Source organism: Poecilia mexicana, unplaced genomic scaffold (genome assembly GCF_051168715.1).
Source record: "Poecilia mexicana isolate PSO_F unplaced genomic scaffold, ASM5116871v1 scaffold_4, whole genome shotgun sequence".
Lineage (NCBI taxonomy): Eukaryota > Metazoa > Chordata > Actinopteri > Cyprinodontiformes > Poeciliidae > Poecilia > Poecilia mexicana.
Genome location: NW_028263373.1, coordinates 652,610 through 674,878, shown reverse-complemented (window position 1 = coordinate 674,878; position 22,269 = coordinate 652,610). Strand labels below are relative to the sequence as shown.

Below are 22,269 nucleotides of genomic sequence, written 5' to 3'. Positions count from 1 at the left end.
ACAAGTAACTTTTTAGCAAAACGTAGCTTATTTTACGCCACTGATCGCTTCATATTGATTTACAAAAAGTATCAATTTCACTGGCAACTTATTTCTCCTATAAATGATTTCCCATAAGTGATATAATCTGCCAGTAGAAGAAATACTTTTTCAAAAATATTTTGGAATTATTAACTTATAATACTCATATTTCTTGCTCAATAGTAACTTGTAAGTTAGTACCCTTGAAATAAGAAAATATTTGCACAAGAAACTGGATAAAAATACTTTGTAATGTTTTGTATTTTTGCAGTGTAAAGAAAAAAAAGACATTCAGTACATGCTGTTTGGTTTCTCCATCTTTGTTTCAAAACAAACCAGGACGACAAAGCGTCAAAAGATAAGCCACGCTTTAAAAGTTAGTCAAACTTATCTAAAATGCAGCACTGCCTCAAGTGAGGCGCAGATAAAAAGTGGTCTGGACGCTTCGAAGAGCTTTTCTACGAAAAACTGCAGCACAAGCAACACGTGAGATTAGCATCTGCAGATATGACAGGAACAGTGTCGAGATCTTATTATTTTATTACTTTTACTCTGATAAATGTTAGATGTGCGAGTCGGCGACATTCCCTCTAAAAATGGAAACTTTCAGAGACAAGATGAGCAAATCAACTTCATCCAATTAGAATTACAAACTAAACTAAACTCACATAATAGAAACAGTTAACAATTAATGCAACATTTTTAATAAAAAGCTCTAAATGGCACTCATGATAGAAAGTATTAGTGCTCATTTACAAATATTTACTTACATTTTGTTTAATGCTTTGCAGTAAAGGCTTAATTAATTGTAAAAGAAAAAAATAATGATGAATTGATACATTTTTTAAAAGTGGCAAATTATTTGGAAGAAAAAAACTATTAGGCAGCGCTAATTGTACCGTTTTGTGTCTTTTATTTACACTAAACTAAACCAATAAATGCCTAACATGTTAAATCTGTACTTTTTTGCTTATAAAAGAAGGAACAAATATATGTAATTTCTACATTTAGCAACCAGTTAATCCACATATTTTGTTGGCATTCTGGATAAATGCAACCAAAACAAAGACGAAAGTCTAGCACTAGCGGGAAAAAATGGCTCAATGAGAGAGAAATCCTACAACCGCTAAAATATGACACTTAATCCATTTTTGTAAATAAGCTGCGTTCAATGTCTTCTTCTGAGTTTTTTGTGTCATTTCATTCAGTAGTTCTTGGTCCAGCGCCCCCAACGGGAGGAGAGGAGCAGGTTTTACAAAAAGTTTGGTTCATCTGACAGTGTGAAAGCAGCTGAAAATGTAACAAATGTTGCAATTCTGGTCCCCAATCAATCCCTGAAAAATTCAGACTTTCTACCCATGTTAAAGACAAAAGACATGAACATAAACTGAAAGAAACACTTAGGGGAATTAATCTGTGGCAGCTTTCCAGTAATAATAATTATAATTTAAAATTCTCCACTCCCAAAGGAAAGGTACAAAAAACAACCCAGAAAAACCTAAAACTAAAAAAGAACACTACTATTAAGTAGTTCTGTGACCTCTGACCCTGGCCAGGATGTAGCAAAGTACTTTAGGACTAAAGAGGAAGCTTCCTTAAAACACAGGATGTGGCTAGTGGGGAAATATTGACCTATTCACGTTTTTCTTTCTGTAACGCCATATAGCTACACAACAGATCTGCGGTCAGGCAGCGGAGATCAAACATCTGTTGAGGCTCTGCAGGACACAAGTCGATATATTTGTGGGCAACAGAGGGTTTAGCCATTTGCACCACTCTGCATGACGAACTGGGCTCAATGGAAACACTTGTGACCCAGTGATCGGGTTACACTTTGTTCATAAAATTAGCTCTGGAGTTGAAGTTAATTGAAAGATGACAACAGAAGAGATGTGAAAGAGAAACATACCTTTGAGAGGGAGAGTGAGAGGCCCTCCTATTTGGATGATTAGACAGTCCCGCTCTTCATTTTTTAATCCATTTCCACGCTGTCGCTGAAATATTTGTAGAGAGGAGAAATTAAAATCCCAAAACAACCTGAGGCTGAGTCTGAATAACAGAAATGGTGATTCATGTTGGCTAGTGGGAGCTAACGATGACCGCTCAAAAACAACAACCACATACAAAATAAAATACAATTAATTTAAGTGATGACAGTAATAAGTCAGAAACCCCTGTAATTACACTTTCTCGATTCTATAAACACACATTGAACTAATATCCAAATGTTTGCCCATGGAAGCTAAAGGCTAATGCTATGCCTATCCTCCCTTTGTGGGAATTAAAATTCCTCAAATAACAATGAAAACCCACTAAAATATTAAGAGAATTTAAAAACACACATATATCTCAATTATTAATAAAAAACCTACCCCCTGCTCTCTAGTCAAAGCTCAACTGAACGGATATCCTCGGTTTATATGCCTGTTAGCTTCCCAGCTAACAGCCGTTGCGGTTGGTTCCCTGCGGCCGATCCGGGGTTGGTGGCTGCCCGGCGCCGGGGAAGACGCAGCGACGTGTCGGTCTTTCCCCAATCCCCGAGCCTTTCGCTTCCGCGCCAGCGTTCAGTGAAAACCAAGCCAAGCTCACTCACACCCTCCCGGTGTCACGGAGAGCACAGACTGACCGGCGGCATGTCGAGTCGGTCGGTCGGACGGACTCGACCGTTGGAGGATGTGTTATAGAAAGGCAGCTGCTCGACTGGAGAAGTTGTGTTACTGCGACAAAGCTTCTTCCACTTCCACGCTGTCTCCTCCTCCCTTCCTTTAAAATACACACAAACACAGCCAGAGTGAGAGCCAATGACGTGTCGATTCAGTTTTATCTCCAGACTACCGCAATCACTGGAAACAGAGGCGCAAAAACATGGGCATGCGACGCACAGGGGCGCTGCGCTAGAGGGGGCGCCAAAACAAAGGCGTAAAATTAATTTCCAGTCGGCATTATGTGTATTTAATAGTACAACAGCATATTAGGACTGTTGTGGATAGAAAAATAAAAAGAAGGGGCAAATTTCTGCTAAAAAAAAATAAAGATAAATTTTATAGAAAAGAACAAGGAAATTTTTGTGTTTGAAAAGTTGAAAATGTGCTCAATAAAAATAAATAAAATAAAATAAAAAATCAGAAATGTTCAGAAATTTTTTTGAAAAAAATTTCTGAGATTTTAAAAAAATGAAACAAATTGCTACAAAATACTCAGACTTTGAGTTTAGCTGCAGAAATTTTCTAGAAAAAAAAACATGGACATTTCTGAGTTGCAAATTTTCGAAAAGTTTTTTTATTGAAAGAAATTGATTATGTTATTTTGTATTGAATTATTTTGGTTTGGTCTTACACACAATTTTATAATGATGAACTATTTAAGATTTAAATATTAATTGATTGATGTTTTGATCAGATACTCAGTACTTGACTTGCCTTTTTACTTTGAGTAAGTAAAAGAATTACAAAAAATACTTGGTAAAAAGGCAATTTAAGAACAAAGTAACAGATCAAAACATCAATCATGTAATATTTTAAAATTACATAATAAGAAAGGCCAAAATATAAAGTTATGTTGAAATTTTGGTATGTTAAAGACCAAAATTAAAATAATTTATATAATTGCAAAATAACAAAACCAGGAAAAATAAACATTTTTTCCAAATCCATTTATTTCAATTGAAACTTATGAAACTTTAACAAAAACTGCAGGTGTGTGTCTGTGTCTGGTGAATTATTTGTTAAAACATGTTTGTTTTTCACTCAGTGGGTAGAAAATCCAGAAAATTTACTCAACTAGGAGTAGAAATACTTCATAATAAAATTTCTCAAGTAAAAGTAGAAAGTACAGCAAAAGTCATCCTAAAAGTAAATTTTTTCAAAGAAGTTACTCAAGTAAATGTAACTGAGTAAACATAAGTAGTTACTGCCAACTCTGTCTAAATTATGTGATGGTGGTGCATGTTGGCCCAGGGCACCAAACAGACTGGAAACGCCCCTGGCGATAAATTGTCCCAGAAGTTATTGCGATAAATTATAATATTGTTGTTTTCAGACCATTTACAACGCATCCTCAAATATCAATAAACCTTAAATTATCATGAATATTTAACACTGAGACTGGAAGACATTTTAAATATCAAATAAACAAAAGAAACAACAAATTAAATTATTTATGAAGTCTCTGTAAAAAAACAACAACAAAAAAACAAAACAAAATGTCCTTCAAAAAAAAGGGCAAGTTGAGACCAGAACTTGAAGACTTATCATCGAGTTTTTGGTAGAAAGAGAAAAATAATTAAACATGAAAATGGAAATTATTGAGCTCGTTTTAATCTATCATGTGATTAATTTATTGATTATTGCGACAGATCTAAACAAATATAAACTGTAAGTATGATGATCATAAGAGATTCACATTCACACTTTTACTCTTTACAGCCCGGACTTCAGCAGTCAGAAGTTATTTTATTGGTTTATTTCATTGCTATTATTAATTTATTATGTTTATCTTAATGCATTGCTATTTGTTTACACGCATATCGGTTTAGTCATAATTCGCCACCTCGGTGGCTGGAGTTGACCACAGAGGTGTAGCATATTTATACAATGTGTCATTATTGCCACCCATGCAAAGAAGCAGCAGTGGCATCGGAAATGGGCCGTACCAAGACGGAGAGGGATGCTGGGAGAACCTCCGGGTGCATGTAAGCAATCCAAAAGCGCCTTCGCAAATTACACGACATTTTCCGATTATCTGTGGCAACAGCAAAACCAAAACGCGCGCAGTGGATGAGGAGCGGCGTGAATTTGTGCTTTGGGTTGGGGATCTTCTGCGCGCTGTTCCCCTTCCGGTGAAAGCCGCGGTGTGCGCGTCCTGGTCGGGACTGTCATCCTGTCTGACCGCCCGGTTTTTCAGAGAGGAGAAGTTGGCAGAGGGATGTTCCGGCGATGATGGCGCTGCAGCTGAGGAGCGGGGATGCTGCATATTACCAGAGCGCAGAATACTGCAGAAACTACACTTCGCCGCCTGTCGGCTACAGTGACAGCAGCCATTATCTTGCACGATTGCCAGGTAAGTTGAGGCTGACGTGGAAAAACTCTCCTGCGTTATTCTGCAAAAAAAAAAAAAAAAAAAGAGAGAGAGAGAAAAGAAAAAACTGGTGAAAGCCGGTGTGAGGTGATTGCAGATCGCTTCGCGGTCCGTGGGTGTAGAAACGGGGGTTGCCCCTGCCGCTGTTATATTTCATGATGTTGCTGCTGGGGTGCACCAGCCTCCATTCTGTTCAGCAAGATGCTGCGGTGCAAAAATCTGTGGATAGCTCTAGGAAATACGTGCACTGGAGAGACTTCACATCTGAAGCCGGAGAGGAGCAGGCAGAGCTTTAGCTCGATCTGAACTGCTGACATGTGACAGCCATAAAGAAAGTCTCCCTGGTGAACCTGCGTAGTCGCCTTCCTGTGAGAAATAAGGCACATAGGGCCAAAATCTGTCATGCTGCAGCGCTGACCATGTTCACAGCGAGAGACTGATCAATCCACTTCATTATTCATGTTAATAAACCTCCAATTATTCATTGGGAACCCATAGATGACCTTTTGGATTTAATTATTAGGTTTTACAGTGTATGTGTTTGCCGCTTTGGTGCATTTCTCTCTCTGTAAAACTGTAAAACACAATGGTTTACCTGCAAAAGCATGTTTCTTTCCAAAAAACCTTTGGTCATATCTCAAAATTTAATATCTGAACATTGAAGCAAGCCCTTGCTTCATCACATTGATTAGTCATGTTTTCAGTACATCAGGATTTTCTTGAGTAAAGTTTTGATGACAAATAATGAGAATTGCAGCTAGACAAGAAACTGGACAACATTCACGCTTTTGCTTTTGTTGTAATTTGTTGGCAGGTAATGTTATTGTGATTCTGAATGGAAAAGTAGAAATGGGAACATTAGACAGTCTGCAGTTTTTCTCAGTCACTTTGGTGCATTTCTCAACATTTCTCATAGCAATTCAGTAAAAATGGTTTAAAATGCAAAAAGTCAGTTCCTTTCTCAAAATTCTTAGTTCTCAAAATTAAATATTTATCAATGAATAGAATCACAAGTCCTTCTTTCACTGCGTACAGATAAGACAGTCAGATTAATTAATCATGTTTTCAATATAACAGGATTTTATATAAAAGTAAAGTTTTGATGACAAGTAGACCTGTAACTATATTTAGCTGGACGATAAATTGTTCCAGATGTTATTGCGATAAACGATAATATCGTTTACATCAGACCATTTTCAAGAAATAAAATGGTCATAATACAATGACAACGATCAATAAACGTTAAATTCTAATGAACAATTATCACTGGAACTGGAAGACATTTAAATATCCAAAATAAATCAACAAAACAACAAATAAAATAAATTATGAGATGTGCTAGTTGAGACCAAAACAGCAGATTGAAAACTTTTATCATCCAGTTTTTGGTAGAAAGAGAAAAAACAATAAATCATACAAATTGGAATTATTGAGCTTGTTTTATTTATCATGTGATTAATTAATTTTTGTTGAGACAAGTTTCAGATTTATTGTTTTTACTGTAATTTGTTGACATATGATGTCATTGTGATTCAGAAGGAAAAGACTAAAAAAATAGAAATGGGAACATGAGACAGTCTTTGGTGCATTTCCTGAATCTTTTTCAATCTTTTCAAAACAGTGAGTGTATTCCTCAAAACAATTCAAAAAGCAAAACATAAGGAACTACCTGTAATTTATTTTACAAATATTCTGAGAAAACCTTCTGTTTATTCTGCAACTGACAAAAATAATGTTCAAATTTGTTTTTTTCTTTTTTAAACTTAGCATTTCATGAAAAGTTAGTCTTTTATGTTATGAAAAAACAGTGAACCCTCTTAATACAAAATAAATCTTTAGATTTTAAGAAAATGTCAGCTTATCATCATCTTTAGATGAACTCATTAATCGATAACTTTCATCTCTACAAGACCTCTTGCTCTGCCAAAATCAATGTTAAATGCAACACAATCACTTAAAGGGCAACGCCTCTCAGTTAATGTTGAGGTTAGTTAAATTCCTGAAAAATTCATCAGAAGTGAAAATAAAATGAAGAGTTTACAGTAACTGACGGTTACAGTGAAATGTCCAGAAGGATTCAGTGCAGAGGGCATGTGCTTCCTATCGCTCCATAATTGATGTGACACAACGCGGCACCTACAAAAGAAACTCAAGAGAAAATGAACACTTGGCCTATTTAAAGACTCTCAGAGGAGCGAGTGAAATTAAAAAAAGGCTTGAAGACTCTGTGTTTGCGTTTTGTTTCTGGGCGCTCAACCAGCGAGCTGCAAACTCCTGAGTCAAGCTCAAAGAAATCTGACAAGTGATGGAGCGTCTGAAATAACATCAAGGATTTTATCTCTGGCAGCTCCTTTGGAGGCTGTGAGAACAAAACAAACCAGCTGAGGAGAAGTGTGATGGGTGGATAATGAAGCATTGGAAATTGGGCTTTATGTAATCCTGATTGTTGACCTGCAGCTGATTGCTGCGGTCAAAATGGTGAGTATTTATATGAACCTGCAGCCAGGAATAGCCATGTTTCTGTGTTTCTGCTTACAAAGTGCAAAGTCAGAAGTGAATAAAATGCTAACCTTGACCTATCTAGCCAACATAAAGTCTACGGGAGCTCAAAGGGGCCAAAATTATAGTGCAGACAACAGAGGATTTTACTCAACTAAACAAACAAACTGCAACGGAAACACTTTTTACCATCACGAGTAAAAAAGTGATGGTAAAAACAACAAGATCCAGTTGTTGTGATAACAACTGGATGTTACTACTACCAGAAACGACAAGGAAGACGAAGACAGGAAGTGGTAGGAGGATGACAGCGCAGCATGTTTTTAATGAGTTATCTCGTGCACAAACTTATTTGCATGTGATTTTAATGCATTTCTTACTTAGTGGAAACACAGAAATTGTGTTTTGTTTTACATTAGTGGAATATCGACAAAGTTCTGTGCACTTCTGTAATGGAAACACAGTTACTTTCAGCATCAATACATTGGGAAACATAACCTTGCCGATTATTTTTGTCTAGTTTATAGTGCAAATATCTTAGTACGCTTGAAATAAGACAAAACTAACTTACTAGTAACTTTTCAGCAAGAGAAAGCAGTTTGTTTTTCCTCAACATTGATTAAAAAGTACTAGTTCCACTGGCAGATTATTTCACTTATTTAAAAAAAATCATTGGAAAATGTCTTGTTATAAGTTGTAGTGACCTAGTCAAAGTCTGGACCCAAATCCAGTCAAGAATTTGTGGTGAGACATAGAAATCGCTGTTAACAGATTCCCAACTGAGCTTAAACTAGTTCAGTTGTTTAACTGAACTAGTTAAACAACTAGTTGTTTAACTAACAGCTGGATTCAGCCGTTAGAATCCAGCTGTTAAGGCTGTTATTTTGGGTCTGAGTCTCACTGCCAACGGCGTTCAATCGGATTTTCAGATGAAAGCGTTCAGCAAAGTGGGTTTTGACACAGCTGTTTGCCGAGTACTGACCTGACAATTTAGAGTTATACATACAACCCCCACCTCAATTTAGTCTCTTTAAACTGTTAAGAGATCTGGAGTTGTAATTTGGTTAAATGCAAATTCAAACACACTTTTCAGAAACATGGTTTTGCCTGAAAACCAATCATCTACTTCCCGATTTTGCACCACGTTGAGTTAATCTGCCATTTAAAATCTAAATAAAACACATTGGATTATGTGGTTGCAACCTGCTATAATTAGGAGAAGTCGGTATTTCTGCTCATATCTCCTGCAGTTTTCTTTAATGTCATCTCTAAGCAACAAGAGCAGGACTTCCTCTACTGAGGCACATGTTCCCAAAAATACAATTCAAAAGCATCAAAACACAGTAATATTTCTCCCCAGTTCCTCAAATCAGCCGTTAGAATCCAGCTGTTAAGGGAAATAAAAAATGAGGCTGGTAGACTATTGTGCATCAAGAGACTAGATCTATTGATTTCCAGCTCGAGTCAAGAGTACAATAATAGGCTGGGAAGTATCTATTGTCTGTGTTGTTCTCCTATATATGCAGTGTTTTCAGCCAACTAAGGGTTAATTATATTGGAGAAAAGCAAACAAGAACAATGTGGTATAGAAGAAGAAAATCTGCCTGAGGTCTTTGTATTCTTCATTCAAACAGACTCAGGCTGCAGTTCATAATTATGCTACATGATTTTAACAGTAGAGTCTGGGATGTAAGAGGCTTCATGTTACATGTAGAGGAACAGAGACAGTCCAACACAAAGCCTGGATCTTCCTGGTTATGTTGAGACATGCGGAGAATTTCTGTGTGTACGTTTGGGCTCAACTAAAGACGACAGAAACAGTGGGAATAAACCTCGATTTGTTTTTTGAATTCACATTTTGCATGTTTTTGTACTTCCATTTGGGTTTCTACAGCTTCTGAAAACAGCAACACACTAAACACCCGGTCATTTTTTTTGGGCAATTAGTTAATGATCCATTTAAAAAACCTTCAAAATGTAACATAACAAATCAGCAGGCACTACCCGTTTCCTAGCAACCCCAGCGGAACTCCACCTGTCACCTAGCAACCAAAGAAGAGCTCCAGCACATTTGATCAGCTGGTTTTACCCAGGAAGAGACAAGGATTTTGTTGTTGACTTACCATCCAGAAACCGCTTTCTGCACTCTTGTTGGTTGTGCAGGAGGCTCCACTTCTGCTTTTCAAAGATGTACTGTTGCAGCCATTTTCACATTCCAGTTGAAGGCGTGTCCTCAAAATCTCATTATTTAAGGATCCATCCGTCCATTTTCTTGCCCCCAGTGGGGTCAGGAGGGCTGCTGGTGCCCATCTCCAGCAAACATTTCGGGCGAGAGGCAGAGTCACACTGGATAGGTCGCCAATCCATCGCAGATTACTTAAGAATAATTTTGCGCAAAAAAACCCTTCAAATTAAAAAATGCTTTATTGATTCCAAAGGGAAAATAAATGTAACTCATATTAATTCAGATTCTGTGATTTTACAGCTGTTGGCAGCGGTCTGTACAGTGAAAACATGTAATCAACATGTTTTGAATAGGCCATGGACCTACCTTAACCCGATCAAGAAGCATAATGTGTCGCCTTTAAGAACTTGGGCTTCTTTTCAGAAGCAGCTGAGACCCAAAGGGAAGCTCAGAAATGTGTCAAATGTGAATTTTACACAATAGGTCCCCTTTAACCCTCTTTTTTTTAGTTTACTTTAAAAAAAATCAGTGTTTGAAGATTTAAAAACATTTCTAAATAAGCAGCTCCAAAAAACAAAGGCCAAAAGGGCAGGACTCAAAATATCAATAAAGAATGAAATGGACTGAGTTGGTTCTCCTCGTTGGCCGTGTGACTCCTCCTGATATGACTAATAGTAAGGTCGGCTTGTCTGGCATACCTTTCTCCTGAGGTCAGCAGGACCGGGTGACAGACAGCCGGACGGGGCGGACAGAGGGACGGACAGGCAGCGGCGCTCGGAAACACAAACACCCCAGGCTGTTATTTTGGGTCTGGGTCTCACTGCCAACGGCGTTCAATCGGATTTTCAGATGAAAGCGTTCAGCAAAGTGGGTTTTGACACAGCTGTTTGCCGAGTACTGACCTGACAATTTAGAGTTATACATACAACCCCCACCTCAAACACACACACACACACACACACACACACACACACACACACACACACACACACACACACACACGCACGCGCACGCAGTGACAAAGCAATCCTGAAAACAGGAGTGAGAATACCCAGCTAAGCCAGAAGATGTGTGTGTGTTTGTGGCCTATAGGATGAAAAAGGGGGGAAAAAAACATGGAGATAGAGTCGGTACTGCCTGTGTGTGTGAGTGTGTGTGTGTATCTGATGTCCTGTATGCTTGACTGCAGGCGCTGCATGCTCAGCCTGATCTTGCTGAAGCCCACTGAAGTGTGAAGCTCCAAGCTCTGTCCAAGAATGTGTTTCTGTTCACTCTTCATCCGTTCTGCCGCTGGGCTTTAAATCTGCGCCATCGTCAGAATCCACCAAATAGACATTTATCATTTTAATAAAATGGAAGTTATTTTATCTTCAAAAAATGTTTTGTTAAGTTTAAAAGAGTTTTTGCATTTATGTTTGCAATAACATTGAAGCTTTTAGTTAAAACCAGAATTTCATGTTTGGCTTTTTATGCTGCTTCTTCGTTGCTGAATAGTCCTTCAGGATTCATTTCACTGTGAATAAAAGCATTCTCTAAAACCTACAGCGGCGAATTAGGGCCACTGAAACAGGAGGAGTCAATTTCCACCAAAATATCTGAAATTTTCTGGAAAAAAAAACATTTCTGAGTTTGAAGTCTTAAATTAGCTAATTTCTGAGCATGAAAAAAATGAAATTTTGAGATTAGTCACAGAAAGTTTCTAACAACAAACATAAACTTTTCTGAGTTTGAAAAGTCACAAATTAAAAAAAAACAGAAATTTTAGGAGTCTAGAAATCTTCGACAAAAACTTGTGAAAAATTTCAAAAGCTGAACAGTTTTAAAAGTTTGAAAAGTAAAAAAATTGCTTAAAAAATGAAATTCTGAGATTAAGCTCTGAAATTTTCTAGAGAAACTTGGAAATGTTCTGAGTTTCAGAAGTTGAACATTTCCAGCCAGTTCCAGCTGAAGGTTGCTCAGACATTTCACAGCTAACAGAAACGGTCCCAGGCCTGACAATGAACAAGAATTAAACACCTTCAGGGTCTTCTGGCCTCTGATGTGCTGAAACATTTGCACACAGTGTTACTTATAGACCTTTAACTCTTCACAGACTTCACACATCAACCAGCTGACCTTTGGGTTTTCTCAGGTCCGGACGCCATGTTGAAGCCTCCTCTCAGTCTCTTCAGTCATCCCCAGCAGCCCTTCCATTACATGGACTCTCTGCACCATTTAGGACCTCCACCCATGGCGCCCACCCAGCCCCTCGGCCCACCACCCATTGCTGCTACCCGACCAATCGGACCCCCAACTCTTCCTCCCACTCAGAGTCTGGGGCCTTCTGCCCACACGTTGAGGCCTCCGTCCATTACTCCGCCGCACACCTTGGCCCCGCCTCCAATGCCCCCAACCCGACCAATGGGCCCTCCTCCAATGGCGCACACTCTAGTTCCTCCACCTGTAGATCCAACACAAGCAATAGCACCTCCAGCAATTGACCTCACCCAGCCTTTAGGGCCTCCTCACCTCCCCCCAGCTCAAGCACTGGTCCCTCCACCTGTGGCGCCCGCACCCAGCCGCTTCCCGCTGCCCCCTGGCCCCTTATCCTCGCCCCCCGCTCCAGACCCAGACCCGTCACAGATTACCCCACGGCCCCCAGGACCAGCACCGGTATCCAGCTACCCGTGTGGGCCTCTGCCGGGCCAAGCAGCTCCTGCCAGCGAGCAGCCCCAGGATGAGGGCTGCTCGCTGGGGCTGGAGGAGCAGGACGACCCTCTGGGTCTGGAAGAACTGTGCAAACCACTTTACTGTAAACTCTGCAATGTTACACTCAACTCCGCTCAGCAGGCACAAGCTCACTACCAGGTGAGTGCAAACACACCCCCAATTTAAAGCTGCAGTTTGCAACTCTTACTGTTTCGTTTTGTAAAAGTGACTTGATGTTGTGGCCGGGCCTGTCACCATAACCAATTTTAACGGGACGATAAATTGTCCCATTAGTCATTGCGATAAACAATACAAAAAACAATAATATTGTTGTTTTCAGAGTATTTTCAATAATGGTAATGGCATAATAATCTGAAAGATCAATAAACGTTAAATTCTATTGAACGTCTTATACTGTCACGACATATTAATAATTTAAATAAATATGTACATATGTAGCCAACATAAACATTCAGCAGCCATTTTACTTTGTACTTTATGTCAACACCTGAATTGGGTAGTAACTAGTTACGTTTACTTGTAACCGGCCACAAAAAATACTAACTTCTGCATCTTTTCACCAGGGAAAGAACCACAGCAAAAAGTTGAGAAATTTCTATGCTGGCAGCCAGCAGCCGCCTGCCATCAGGATACCAGAAGCCCTGGAGGGCGCCGGTCCGAATGCTGGCTCAGGAGCCGCTGATGCTGATGGAGGCAGACAGGTTAGACCAAGCTACATCATTTCTGCACCAACTTACCTGTTTAATCTGCGGAGGTGGGTGTACTGCTGACTGTTTTCCTCTGAGGAGGTGGGAGGGAGGCAGCTGCAGTTGGTTCATGGTGACCTACTATGCCTCCTTGAACAGGTTTTCATAAAAAAATTTTTTGCACAAAATCCTTCTCAGTTAATGAGATTTTGAGCTCCTTTCAGAATGAGCTGTTCTAGGGCGTCTTGTCACTTTAAATGCAAATAAGCTGCTGCTGGCCACGCCCCCCCCAGCTCAACATTTATATTTGCATGTGGAAGGTGGTTTGGGTTGCTAGGTGACGGGCGGAGCTCCGGTGGGGTTGCTAGGTGATGGGCGGAGCTCCACTGGGGTTGCTAGGTGACGGGCGGAGCTCCACTGGGGTTGCTAAGTAACTGGCAGTGCCTGCTGATTTGTGATGTTATATTCTGAAGGCTCATTTTCCAGACCCCAAGAAAACGACTGGGTGGTTCCTTTAAGCGCAAGAGTTGTTTTTAGAGCCAGCAGAGACCTAAACAGAAGCACAAAATCATGCAAAATGTGAATTTTGCATAATACGTCTCCTTTAATTGTGGATGCACATTCTTCTCTCAGCATTGAACAGTTTACATTTTCATCATCAGGCCTGATTTTTATATTAAAAACTCTTATTCAAACCATTTGTTTACATCAGACATCTGTTTCCTTATCTCTAAATGGTGGTTGGTGTGTATTTTGAAGTAAAAGAAAACAGAGAATGACTCAGAGATCTGTTTTTCTGCCTCTCGGTGGTTCTGAACGTTTCTTTTTCGTCTTTGCTTCGTGTTTGCTCCCTCACTCCTCTCACCACAAACAGTAAAATGCTTTGTCTGGTGTTTGCAGGCGCTGTATAAAGGGGCGCCCCGGGTCATCCTGGCCACTGAGAACGACTATTGTAAGCTGTGTGACGCCTCCTTCAGCTCGCTGGCGGTTGCGCAGGCCCACTACCAGGGCAAAAACCACGCCAAGAAGCTTCGCCTGGCGGAGGCCCAGCAGAACTCCAGCAACATGTGGGTCTGGGTTTAGAAACGTTTTCTGTGTCAGAAACTGTTTGTCTGAAAGGGATTTTTGTCTTCACAGGGAAGGCAGCAATGAGGGAGCGCCGAGAAAAAATCGGAAAGATGGCAATGAGTACCGGCTGGTGAAAAACCGCCGCAGCCCACAGCTGCCCGCCGCCATGCCAGGTGAAAAGTCAGGAAAAAACTAAAACTAGTTTTACCTCTGAATGAAGGTATTTCAGATCAAAGCTTGTTTGGTCAAGGCAAAAGTTTCATCTTTGAAACTGAAACCAACCTTGGGTTGCTAGGCGACGGGTGGAACTCCACTGGGGTTGCTAGGTAACGGGCTGAGCTTCGCTGCAGTTACGAGGTGAGGGGCAGTTTCTGTTGATTTGCTACGTTTCATTCAAGAGGTTTTAGAAGCAACTCATTTTCCACAGACCAAACAACATTAACCTACTGCTGTTAATCAGCTGGGTGGTTTTTTTAAGAGCCTGGGATGTTTTCAGAAGCAGTAGAGACCCAAATAGAAGGATAAAAACGTGCAAAAAGTGAATTTTTCACAATAGATTCCCTTTACAAAGCAGACAACGTGTCTGTGGAAACTTTCAACACATTTTGTCATAAATAAATAAAAGTTATGCTCCGGAGCAACATTTAGTCCAGAACATACGGTATTTAGTCCTGTCATGATAAGACATTTTGCTGGATGATAAATTCTCCTCAAAATTATTGCCATAAATGTTAATATTGTTCCAAATAATATCAAAAACACTTTTATTTCTGAAGAATATTTAGGAAAACATTTTAAAAATCCAAAATAAAAACCAAAGCAGCAATAAATAAAGTGGAATATCTGTAACCAAAATTACATTTCAGAAAATATTAATGATCCAGCAGAGACAAGGAGAACAGGCAAAAGTGGCAGGTAGTGCAAACTAACTACTTCATACAGGGTTTTTCAACAAGTTTCACTGAGAGTATCTCTTTAATAGCTGCTGGTCTAGTGGAAATGACTGAGTTCATTTTAATTTATCATATAATTAATTGATTTATTGCAGATTGTGACAGACCTAACGGTAAGCGCAGGCTTCCCTTCTGGACTTTTAACAGCTTAGATGCCGTTTTCCCTGCCATTAATGTGGATGCATACATAATATATAACATCTTCTCTTCAGCTTTCCCAGCTGGCTTGGCGCTTGCAAACGTCCTTGATGCATGGAGAGAGAGAGAAAGACTTTAAACCTGCTGATTTCAGACAACAACAGAAACTGCCTCATAATGAAAAACAGGAATCGCTTGGCAACTCTGTTGCCCCTGTGAGGAACGTTCGCTCTTTTTCAACAGTTTTTAAAGAAAAGTGTTGGTCCGGTGACTGGCGGCATCTTCAGTCGTGTTTGTTTTCCGTAAAGTGACGTCGGCTAACCTATAGAGTAACAGCTTGGTGAGAAAAACCTGCACAGTGTCTGTTTTCACCTTTTTGAGCTTGTGTGTGTGTGTGTGTGTGTGTGTGTGTGTGTAGGTGTGTGTGTGTGTGTGCGTGTGTGTAGGTGTGTGTGTGTGTGTAAGCAGATACAGCATAAGAACGTCAGACCTTGTGCTGACGTCAACATGCCCTTCTTGCTGTGTCTGATTCCGGATCTGCTTTTTTACAAACTCATTAGCAAATCGGTGAAGAGTTAAAGAGAATAAGAGTAAAAACAATCTGTTTATTCTCTTTCCACAACTATCTGCTCATGTCAGCAGATTTTATGATGGGAATATCCTAAAACAGCTGACCTTGTGCAGTTTGGTTGCTTTGTTGCTGTCATTTTTGTCTTTTTTTGACACTTTTCTGCACTTTCTACTCAAACATTAAACAACATTGTCCTGAGTTGTTTCTCACTGAAGACGGTTATTTTATCAGGATAACTGAATCATTCTGTCTTTTTTTTATCCTATTATTAAACTTGTTTCTGTTTGCACTGAACTTTAAGAAAAGCAGAATTAGCCGAGTTTAGAGGTTGTATTCACCCAGAATGCTCTGCTCTGAAATCCACTTCCTGCTTTTGGAGCGGTTTCTGGCCTGCTTGGTGTTCACATGAGCATTGGAACAGCACCAGAGTTCACTTCAACCGAACCAAGAGCCAGGTTTGCAGGTGGACCAGCGTTTCCTTATTCTTAGTTTGACTGGACTATTTCTTTTCAGACTGAGCTGTTGATGGGTGTCTTGTCACTTTAAATACAAATAATCTGCTGCATTACTCTTGCATGTGAAAATGGCTGCAAACAGATGCACAATTATAAAATGCTTCTGAAAAGCAGAAGTAGAGCCTCCTGCGCAACCAACAAGAAACAATGAAACAATGGTTTCTGGACGGTAAGTCTAAAGAATATTTAACACTGGAACAGGAAAACATTTTAAAAAATTAAAAACAAAACAATAATTAAAGTGTATTATGGAGTCTCTGTAACCAAAATTGCAATTAAAAAATTTTAATAATTCAGCTTAGACCATTATAACTGTTATAACAGTGCAACAGTTATATAACTGTTATAACATGTAATATTATAATGTTATAACAGGGAATAATTATAGTGTAAAGCTGACCAAACGTTCTGGAATTCTTCTTGGGTTGCTAGGTGACGTGCTGGAGTTCTGCTGGGGTTGCTAGATAACGGTTTGTGCTTCGATTTGTGACGTTACATTCCAGAGGTTTTGGAAACGGCTCATTTTCCAAACACCAAAAAACAATACATTATTGCCAAAAAAATGGCTGGGTGTATTTTTAAGCATTAGAAAACCAAATGAAAGTACAAAATCATGCAAAACGTGAAATTAACGCTGCCCGTTTGTCGTTCCGCCCCGTCCAGGGCCGTATTACAACCCGAGGCCGAGGCAGCGCATCCCCAGGGACCTGGCCATGTGCGTTACTCCCAGCGGGCAGTTCTACTGCTCCATGTGCAACTGCGGCGCCGAGCAGGAGACGGATTTCCGGCAGCATCTGGAGAGCAAGCAGCACAAAGCCAAAGTGTCGGAGCTGAGATACCGCCACGAGATGGAGAACCTCGGCTACAGCTAAGAGGGCCGTGGAAAGAGTCAACCCGAACAGATCCCAACATCCAAAATGGAGGCCAGATCTCACCGCAGATCATCTAAGATTTAATTTAAACGTCAAATCTAGTCAGGAGCATTTTAAAAAGTATTACAGCAGCTCAAACAGTAGATCAAGTAGTAAATAGTTACATCTGTGTTTTCCTCATTTAAGATGTTTTGGATTCTTACTCTGCAAAAACACAAAATATACCCAGTCATTTTGTCCAGTTTCTAGTGTAAATATCTTAGTATCCTGAAATAAGAGAAGATTAACTTACAAGTAGCTTTTCAGCAAGATATGCGAGTTTGTTTTATATTAATAATTCCTTAATTTTGATGAAAAAGTTCTAGTTCCACTGGAAAATAAAATCACTTATAAAAGGAACATTTTCCCATAAGAGAAATAATCTGCCAGTTAAGCTAGTACTTTTTCCATCAACATTAAGAAAATTATTTCCATAAAACTCCTATTTCTTGCTGAAAAGTTACTTGTAAATTAGTTTTGTCTTATTTTAATTGTACTAAGATATTTACACTAGAAACTAGACTTGGTCAAATTTAGTTTTTTGTCAGTGCCTATATATTATTTTCGTTTTAAACTGGTGATTAGTGCTTATCCAGAGTAAAACATACTAAGAAAAATGGATTTTTTTTTTGCCAAACAGTTTGGAGAAAATGAAAAAAACAACAATTTAGTCAACATATGGATAGGAAACAAATGACTCCCTTTTTTTGTACTTTTCCTGACCTGCTTTCCTTCTCAGCGTTGAGCAGGATTCATTCAGACTCAGGTTACTAGAGAGAATGCAAATGAAATGCAAATAAAAACTGGGCTTGTTCAGAAGACTAATCACAAACCGGAAGTCTGCAGGAACATTTAGTAACGAGACACGGAGCTAAAAGCATCCGAGGGGAATGAAAACGTGGTAAAAAATAAACAGAAGTCAATCAGGACCGAAGTCAGCAGGAGGCGAAGTAAAAACGGCTCTCCAGGTATTTTTTATTGGCTCTGCATAGCCACAAGTTCAGCATCTCTACAGCCTGACAGACGAGTTAAACCCAAAGCACGACTTGCTGATTTCACCTTTCAGAACCAACAAAAGCACAATTAACTTTGCAGGAGTGTTAAATGAAACTGGGGGCTTTGGTTGACCTCTGACCTCTGTCGTTTGGAGGGAACCGGGCCAAAGCTCTGGCAATACAATAGAAACCAACCTGTACTGTGGTAGAGCTTTTCTATAAGTCACAATAAACCATCCAGATGTTATGTAAATACAGAAACATTATAGGTGTAAATATAGTATAAAATATGAATCTTATTGATTCTTTAGTTCTTCTCAGCATCTTAAGCTACAATTAATTCCTTTAATCATCCCTGTTCACACTGACTCACTACATCAGACTGTATGTTTATTCATGTTTAGTTTATTTGGAAACTTTGGTTCCTTCAGTGTTTAACTAAAAGCTGCTAATAGTCTCAGTTTGACTGCAGAAATACGGTGGAGAGGTGGGGACAAGCTAATAAAACTACAAGAATAAAGTAATAAAATTATGAGAATAAATGTGACAATAAAGTCGCAGTATTACACGAACAAAGCCATGTTATTCCAACTCCATTCTTGCATTATTATGTGTTTAAATCACAAATTTATTTTCATAATATTAACTTTATTCTCATGTTATTTCAACTTTATTCTTGTATAACTTTATTCTAATAATATTGCAACTTTATTCTTGTAATATTACATTATTTTATAATATTACGCCTTTATTCTAATTACTTCAACTTTATTCTTCTAAAATTTACTTTATTCTAATAATATTACAACTTTATACTGGTATTATTTCGACTTTAGTAATTTTATGCTTTATTTTCTTACTATGGCCCCAGAACTCCATCAAGCAGCTGCGTTGTGGAGGGAAACGGCAACATTTCCTCACAGTGGAAACCGTTTAACGCCAAACTTTGAATTAGTTTGTAAATTGCAGAGCTGCTGCAGGTTGTTTTGGTTTATTCAAGCAGAAAAAATCGCCGGTTTCATTGCAGCTTAAAGTGGCAGTGAGCGGAAATGCAGCCTGTTGTGTTTTCCTTCACTCCCATGACCCACTTCCTGTCCAGTTTCTGGTTTTCCCCAGAAAGCTCCGTCCTGTAACTGGACATAAATGTGATTTTCCTGTTTCTGTTTATCTAATTTAATGTTCTAGTTCAGCTGAGCTGAAGAAACACATTCATCAGGCATTTTGAGTTCACAGACTGAAAACAGGGACTGTACCTTTAAATGTGGCTAATATGAATATAAACAATGAAAAATGTTTATTTGATGCAAAAGGTTAAACCCTTACTCATGGCGTGACCTAATGAAAAGGATTTCATTAGCCAAAAACATCTGTCAAAGTAAAAGATGATTTTCGAAAAAAGAATCATTTTTTTCTGCATACTAATTGACAAAAAAGTAAAAATAACAGGATTATTAGTTTGAAAACACAAAAATAAATTTGCTTTTCATCTAAATAATCTGTAAGATTAAGAAAGCCACAATATTACAAGAATAAAGTCAAAATAATATAAGATTAAGTTTAAATAATATGAAAATAAATTCATATTACAAGAACAAAGTCGTATTAGAATAAAGTTGTAGAAATACGAGAAAAGTTATAAAATTATGAGAATAAACATTATATTCCTGTAATTTTTGTTAATGTTATTTTTGTGATAGCCATAACATTCAAATTTTAATTTTTTAAAAGGAAATTTAAAAATCATTAATCTTTATCTTAGAGTTGATCCCTAAAATAATTTCCTACTAAAACATTTCAGTTTGTGGCTGCAGTTTAACCAAACTGCCAAAAGCACAAAGGGAGTGAATCACTTTTGCAAACCTCTGCATTTTAATTACCAACACACACCTGCCCACAATCACACACTGATAATAAAAAACAGCCATGTGAGTGTTTACATTGATTATTAAAATGCAAAAAAATCTGATCAGAAAGGAGCAATGAGGATCTGATGCGAGTAACCAGATTTGGGAGACACGGCTTGTCAGGAATGGCTTTCCTTTTTTTAAACCTTACCAGAACTCCTCCTTTTTCCTAAAATAAAATGTGTTTGTGCTTCATAAAGCACTGCTAAGATAAGATGATTTATTGTGTTGACAGAAACCAGAATGGAAAATGAGATTCTCTCTCAGGGAAGCAGAAAATGCAGGATGACCAGAAACAACAAAACAATATTTAACTCACTTTGATTTTTTTTTTATTTACTTTGAAACCAATTTTACTTTTTAGTGCAGTTTAACCAAAGATTGAAGTTTCTTTGTCAGATTTATCTGAGCAAAGTTGGACCTTAAAAACAAACTGCATTAATTATTTAAGATTTGCTTTAGTTGGATATAAAAGATACTATATTATTCATTTTTATGCTTTATATGAGCATTTAGAAAGAAAATTGTCTGTTTTTTGACGTTAGAAGTCCTAAAAAAATGATAGAGTAAATAATACGCTTGTTTATGAGAAGATTTGGAAATTTGTAACTACATCCTAAATACATCATGCGGTAAATCTGCCAGTTGTTCTGCCTCCCTGTTTACATTTAGATTTATTTTAACTTAAAGATCACCTACTATGCTCCTTGAACAAATTATATGTTTATGGACTAAACAAAACATCCTTATTGCATTTTTTTTTTACACAAAATCATTCTTAGAATATAAGATTTCAGTCTGGTTCGTTCCGAATATTTTGAGCTCCTTCTAGAACAGGGGTGTCAAAGTCAAATGGATGGAGGGCCAAATAAAAAATTTAGCTACAAGCTGAGGGCCGGACTGATCGAATGTTCATTGAAATTTTTTTAAATGACGCATATAGTCTAGTGAACCTAATTGAACCTACTGAAAACCTAACAAATATATTCCAATATGATCAGATAAATAAAGCAATATTTTCTTATGGCTCTGTCAGTAATCTTTAATTTTCAACAGACACAACTGAAATATTTTTAAAATATAATTGGATTGAAATACAATAAAATAAAGTGCAAAAATCTATTAATCCACATATGTCAGAGTCAAGGCATTTAGATGTGTCGCCGGCGACACATCTAAATTTGCAGTACCGTAATTCCGCCACACGTAGCGCTAAGTGGAAAAATTCCAACGGTTTCTGAAAGGGGAGACGTTGCACTTTCCAGCAAGTATCGGGTTAATACGGTAACTTCGCAGCTGCAGCTGCAGAGAGTGTAATTAATCCGGGGGGCACTCTTTAATAGACGGTATATTTCGGCAATAACTTGGTGGATATTGAAAGTTCCGGTTGTTATGGATACATGGGTAAGTACATAATCTCACAGAACATTTAAAGAACTACTTACAGTTCAAATAAGGAAGATATTTTTTTTCAGACGGGGTGCCGGCTTGCTGCGGTCTGCGGGCCGGTTCTAATAATAAATCAAGATCATCCCAGGGGCCGTAAAAAACCTTCTCGCGGGCCGGATGTGGCCCGCGGGCCTTGACTCTGACATATGTGTTCTAGAATGAGCTCTGCCTGGGGTTGCTAGGCAACGGCAGAGCTCTCCTGGGGTTGCTAGGTAACAGCAGAGCTCTGCCTGGGTTGCTAGGTAACAGCAGAGCTCTGCCTGGGTTGCTAGGTAACAGCAGACCTCTGCCTCTGGTTGCTGTAACCGCAGAGTTCTGCCTGGGTTGCAAGACAACAGCAGAGTTCTGCCTAGGGTTGCTAGGTAACGGCAGAGCTCTCCTGGGGTTGCTAGGTAATGGCAGAGCTCTCCTGTGGTTGCTAGGTAATGGCAGAGTTCTAGTCGAATGTGACTCAACCTTCAGAAGGTTTTTGAGACGGCTCATTTTCCAAACACTGCAACACATTAAATTATTGCCAAAAACAGCTGTTTTTTTTGTTTTTTTAAGTGCGTTAGCTGTTTTTAGAAAGAATAGAAACATAAATGGGTGG

General features: G+C 38.7%; 2 protein-coding genes across 2 annotated transcripts in view; one reads left to right on the top strand and one right to left on the bottom strand.

Moving 5' to 3' along the window:
- pik3ca (phosphatidylinositol-4,5-bisphosphate 3-kinase, catalytic subunit alpha) overlaps positions 1-3,206 on the bottom strand; it is a 29,605-nt gene extending 26,399 nt beyond the window's left edge. The window contains exons 1-2 of the mRNA XM_015005623.2: positions 2,394-3,206; positions 1,931-2,015 (exon numbers count right to left, since the gene is read on the bottom strand). The gene's annotated coding sequence lies outside the window, so the exon portion shown is untranslated. The remainder of the gene's footprint in view (positions 1-1,930; positions 2,016-2,393) is intronic.
- Positions 3,207-3,734: 528 nt separating this feature from the next.
- zmat3 (zinc finger, matrin-type 3) lies at positions 3,735-17,293 on the top strand. The gene is made up of 6 exons (XM_015005637.2): positions 3,735-5,079; positions 11,913-12,628; positions 13,054-13,191; positions 14,077-14,243; positions 14,314-14,417; positions 17,085-17,293. The coding sequence occupies exons 1-6, from the start codon at positions 4,956-4,958 to the stop codon at positions 17,291-17,293; spliced, it is 1,458 nt and encodes a 485-aa protein (XP_014861123.2). The 5' UTR covers positions 3,735-4,955.
- The last annotated feature ends 4,976 nt before the right edge of the window (positions 17,294-22,269 follow it).

Coding starts and splice junctions, on each gene's coding strand:
- zmat3 (XM_015005637.2), top strand. CDS start 4,956: ATGATGGCGCTGCAGCTGAGGAGCGGGGATGCTGCATATTACCAGAGC. Junction 5,080..11,912: donor TTATCTTGCACGATTGCCAG/GTAAGTTGAGGC, acceptor GGGTTTTCTCAG/GTCCGGACGCCATGTTGAAG. Junction 12,629..13,053: donor AGGCACAAGCTCACTACCAG/GTGAGTGCAAAC, acceptor TCTTTTCACCAG/GGAAAGAACCACAGCAAAAA.